The following is a 5,515-nucleotide window of genomic DNA, read 5'->3' as shown; positions in this document are numbered from 1 at the left end:
GAGATCCAAAGCTCAGGTGAGAGAACAGATTTAAAGGACAACCACTGATTTAATGCATCAAAGATCCAGTGTTGATTAGTAGGTGGCAAGTTTGAAGGCAAGATATAAGAAGTAGAGATAAACTGATACAGATATTTTTGGCTGACATTAGCATTTGGATCTTGTTTTTATATCAACCAATATGTGCATGTGAAGTGTAATCAGCAGCCGTACCTTAAAGGAATAGTACACCCAAAACATGATTAGCCTTCATTTTCTACTCACCCCCATGCTGAACAAAACTCTGGAGTACTTTTTTGATATCTCAAATGCATCTGGAGATCTGGGAGGCTTCTTGCTGTCTGCTGACATTCAAATAATGGAGGTCTATGGCGCCCGAGACAGAAAGGTCCACAAAAGTCCACAAAAACTTGTCAATATTCCTCCATACTGCTCGTCCAATGTAATCCAAGTGTCCTGAGTGGGTAGCATCCAGAATTTACTCGAAACGAAGTCATTTAGAATGTTTTTAGAGCCTAAACAGTAGTGTATAGGATTTCCTAATAGCGCCCCCATGCGCGCTCACGATTCTACGGAAGCCGGCAGACCAAACCAGCGCATTCAGCTCGGCAAAGAACTCATGCTCTTCCTCAACACTGAAGACCTCAGACATTTTTCTTTCGTTGTTTCTTTCTTTGCACAGGTAAACAGCACATTTCTTCTTCTACGCTTGCATTATCGGCAGACCAGACGCTGAATGCGCACTTTCTTCCGGTTTGGTCTGCCGGCTTCCGTAGAATCGTGAGCGTGCATGGGGGCGCTATTAGGAAATCCTATACACTACTGTTTATGCTCTAAAAACATTCTAAATGACTTCGTTTCGAGTAAATTCTGGATGCTACCCACTCAGGACACTTGGATTACATTGGACGAGCAGTATGGAGGAATATTGACACGTTTTTGTGGACTTTTATGGACCTTTCTGTCTCGGGCGCCATGGACCTCCATTATTTGAATGTCAGCAGACAGCAAGAAGCCTCCCAGATCTCCAGATGCATTTGAGATATCAAAAAAGTACTCCAGAGTGTTGTTCAGCATGGAGGTGAGTAGAAAATGAAGGCTAATCATGTTTTGGGTGTACTATTCCTTTAAAGCTACAGTGTGTAATTTTCAGCGACATCTAGCGGTCAGACTGCAGACCGCAGCAACATGAACATCTCCCCCCCCACCGCTTCTCCCCCAACAGTACGGCGAGCGTTACGGGACAACATTTCTTCCACGACGTCAACATCACCTACCCTCTCAAGTGATGAGGTTTTTTTACATAGATAATTTTACAGATAGTATTTCATTAGTCTGTGTAGGGTATAGATTTCATGTAGACTTAAGATAATAAATATACCCGTTATTTTTTCTACATCGTTGTGACGTTTTGGTGAGCTGCTTTGCATGGTGATATAAACAGACGAAGTAATTGTAGTCATTAGTTTAACAGCGAGATTGTGTTCGCTGGAAGAATATATATTCCCCGTTTACAGAGTCCAAGTCATTTTGGTGGCACGGGGGTTACAACGCGAGGGAGAGGGAGAGGACGAGGGCGAAGGCAGGGAGGCCGTGCAGCTAGGGCCAGGCGAGAGAGGGGAGCCAGCGGGGTGAGAGCAGAGGAGGAAACGCTTGAAGATCTCCAAAGGAGCCGGAGAGAAGTAACCGAGGTATATATCCAGAAAATTATTTTACAGAAAATTACTGAATCATTACCTATGAAACGTCAGGGACGTTGCTGAATAAGTATACTGGAGAGTAACAGCATCATCACGCAGCATGTTATTGTTTTAGACAGGTCTGAGCATCCTGTACTCCAAAAACTGCAGTGATATTAGACAATTGTGTGTGTAGGATTAATTACCTGTCCAAGAGAAAACTGGCAACTTGAGCGTCACTTTGAAAACCTTTTTCCTCCATCAGTGACTTCCATCGTGTAAATGCCGTGCCAATGTTGATCCGTGTTTTTTGTCGTTTCTTGTCACGCTTGCGTTTATTCTCGTCGTGTTTCCGCTTCTTAGATGACGGGGGTTCGGTGTCCGCCGTTTTTCGTTGTGATACAGAGTAGGCATGATCCTCCATTCGTCTGATGTTTGGCCAAACAGTTTGCAAAGTCACTCACGCCTGCCGCCTTGTTCGCCTTTCTTGTTACTGATGCGCAGTATACCTGCTTCTTCTTCTTCTTTGGTTTCAGGCAGACTAAACGCTTCTCAGGCATAATACTGCCATCTACTGTTCAGTACCGTCTCAGTTCATCTCTCTCAACTTGCCGTAGTTATTTTTGAGCGTCATGGGAGATCTCGCAATCGCTAGTTTGTTGCCTCTGCGCTTGCCGTAGCGCAAAGATGTCAGCCTCCATGGCTGCGAGACCCGCTCCTATGTAATTATAAATAACGAATTCTAAGGCAACGCAAATATTATGGTTAAAAGGCTGAGCTCATAGGTGATGATAAATAACATAGTTATGTATAATATATTAAATTTCTGACTTTATATGCCTGTAATTATTACACACTGTAGCTTTAAAGTCATGAGGAGCGCATGCTTTGCACTCTGTACATTTGACATAAATTTAAAATCTTTTGCTTGGTTTCATTTGTTGACAAATGTTTTTTTGTTATTTGAATTAAGACTTGTGTAAAACTTTGAACTTCGAAGATAGAAAACTTTGAATCAATCTGACTATGATCTGGTTGAACTGTAAAGTGCCTTGAGATGTGAATTGGTGCTACATAAATAAACTGAATTGCAAATAAATAGAAAATCGAATTAGTTGGTTAAAATGATGAATAAGTTTACAAATAAAGCTCTAGTTAGCATAGGTAGCACAACCTAACATACCTAGTACACTGTACTTGTTTTTGTAAATACAACTGGTTTATAGTTGCATTTACACACACATATACATACACACACACACATAAATATATATATACTATACACACACACATATATATATATATATATATATATATATATATATATATATATATATATATATATATATATATATATATATATATATATATATATATATATATATATATATATAGCATATTTAAAAGGTGCCTCTGAGCTGAATCTAAGTAGACACATGGCTATGGCTTCTTTTTTTGTGACATCCTGGATCATTTTTGATTATTTCTACGAACATAATTATAATGATGTCAATAGGCCACATTACAATAACTGATCTTAATGCATCAGAGCTGTTCGGACTTGATAATAACACAGAGAAACTGACTTTTTAATTTCAGCCACTTGAGTTGCTGATGTTGCACAAGAAGTTGCCATGGTTACCGGGCTAGTGTCCAAGTATTCACCACGTGGGGACCTTCTGGGTGTTTTTTAAAATGTTTTGCACAGGTATTAAAGGTCGAAAATCCTTCTGCAGTGGCACTCAAATTGGGAAGTAAATATTTTATTTTTATTTATTTTTTTGCCTTGCATAATCCTCCCTAATGCAAACCTGAAGTTTGCATCTTTTGTAGCCCAGATGTGGATCCAGGTTGGTCTTGCTGGTTGAGCCACAGACTCAGACTTGCAGAAGTAACTGGGACTTTTGGTGGTTCTACAGAGCACTGAGCCAAGAAGGTTGTGATCAAAAATAATGGCTAAGAGTTTATTATTTTTTTTATTAATTTTTTTTGAATAGGCCTGATATATTTTTTTTTTATTTTTTTACAGCTCTTTGTGTCGATCCTAAAATAAAACACACTAATATTTCTGTAAACAATCCCACAAATTGTTTTTAAAACGGCTCTAAAGCTTTGAATTTTTCCAGCAAATACTTCTGAGGATGTCCTGCTATGCACAAAATTGCCGCTAGAGGGAGATTTACTTTTTTCCGTAAAAACAATAATAATTCAGATTTTTTTCGGCATTTGAATCTTGCAAAAACACTTTATTTATAAGCAGATATTTATTAATCTGATTTAATTCTCCTGGAGATAATTTCTTGTCTAATTTAGAGATTAAAAAGTGTCATTCCTGCCATGTTTTTTTAATCTAATTAAATTACATTGTAAGTAATCCGGATTAAATCCGTGCGGACTGGGAGCCATTAGGTCGGAAACAGATACTGTGCATTTTTTGCAGTGTGTGACGTGTAGAGGGGTGGGGGGAGTAGAGCCATGCTCTGATTTAACTCCCAGTCATCTGGCTGTGAGGGATCACTCTGGGAGAGGCGATCACTGTGAGGACCGCGCTGCGCTGGGAAACTACAACAAGTTCATCTAAGGTGGATTTACGCAGCGGGGACGCATGACACATCCGGCTCACACTGCAGAATGACGACTTTTTTGAGTTCGTGCCACTTCTGAGGGAGAGCGTGGGTCGTGTTTGGGAGAGCCTCTGTGCGTGGAAGCCTCTCCAAGCTGTGCGCTTTGTCCGGGCGCAGAGATGGGGCGCAGAGGCGCGCTGGGATGCTGTCTGCTCGCCGCGCTCTGCTGCTGCTGCCTCCTCCGCGGCTGCTGGAGTAACATCACCGTGGCTGTGATGCTGCCTGACAATATCCATAAGTACCCGTGGGCTCTGCCGCGCGTGTTCCCGGCCATCCTCATGGCGCACGAGGATCTGCACAGCAAACACAAACTGCTGCTCAAACACCAGATCAAGATCCTGAACTACAGCACGGAGGACCCCGCCGCGGGCTCCTGCGCAGAGAGCCGCGCTCAGGTGCTGGCCGTGGACGCCAAGCTGTACGTGCGCCCGGACGTTTTCTTCGGACCTGGTTGCGTTTATCCGCTGGCGTCCGTGGCGCGCTTCGCCTCCCACTGGAAGCTGCCGCTGATCACCGCCGGGGGCCCCGCGTACGGCTTCGACACCGGGGAGGAGTACAGGACTATAGTGCGCAGCGGGCCCACCGCCACAAAGATGGGGGACTTCACCAACGCGCTGCACACGCATTTTAACTGGACTTCCCGCGCCGTGGTGATCTTCTACGACCTGAGGGAAGATGACCGGCCCTACTACTTCCTGTCTGAGGGGATCTACCTGAACCTGAAGCAGACCATGAACGTGACGGTGGAGGCGCGGCCGTACAAAGTGGGGGAGGACTACAAGGAGCTGGTCACCTTTATGAAGGAATTCGGCAGAAGTAAGTTCAAACTTCTAAGAGAGGAAAGATCATCCCCAGATGTCTGTCTGTCCTTCCATCCATCCATCCATCCATCCATCCATCCATCCATCCATCCATCCATCCATCCATCCATCCACCCTTCCATCCATTGCTCAATCCATCCATCGCTCAATCTATCCATCCATCCATCCATCCATCCATCCATCCATCCACCCTTCCATCCATTGCTCAATCCATCCATCGCTCAATCCATCCATCCATCCATCCATCCATCCATCCATCCATCCATCCACCCTTCCATCCATTGCTCAATCCATCCATCCATCCATCCATCCATCCATCCATCCTTTCATCCTTTCCTCCATCCATCCATCCATCCATCCATCCTTTCATCCTTTCCTCCATCCATCCATC

General features: G+C 43.5%; 1 protein-coding gene across 1 annotated transcript in view; it reads left to right on the top strand.

Moving 5' to 3' along the window:
• The first annotated feature begins 4,182 nt into the window (after nucleotides 1–4,182).
• The window catches only part of LOC119785164 (atrial natriuretic peptide receptor 2), a 131,770-nt gene continuing 130,437 nt past the window's right edge, over nucleotides 4,183–5,515 (top strand). Inside the window, exon 1 of the mRNA XM_038287617.1 lies at nucleotides 4,183–5,119. Coding sequence (XP_038143545.1) covers nucleotides 4,423–5,119 — 697 coding nt within the window. The 5' untranslated portion in view covers nucleotides 4,183–4,422. The remainder of the gene's footprint in view (nucleotides 5,120–5,515) is intronic.

This window comes from Cyprinodon tularosa, unplaced genomic scaffold (genome assembly GCF_016077235.1).
Source record: "Cyprinodon tularosa strain WSP-4 unplaced genomic scaffold, ASM1607723v1 ctg241, whole genome shotgun sequence".
Taxonomy (NCBI): domain Eukaryota; kingdom Metazoa; phylum Chordata; class Actinopteri; order Cyprinodontiformes; family Cyprinodontidae; genus Cyprinodon; species Cyprinodon tularosa.
Note: the sequence above shows the minus strand (reverse complement) of the source record. Positions and strands in the feature narration are given on the sequence as shown.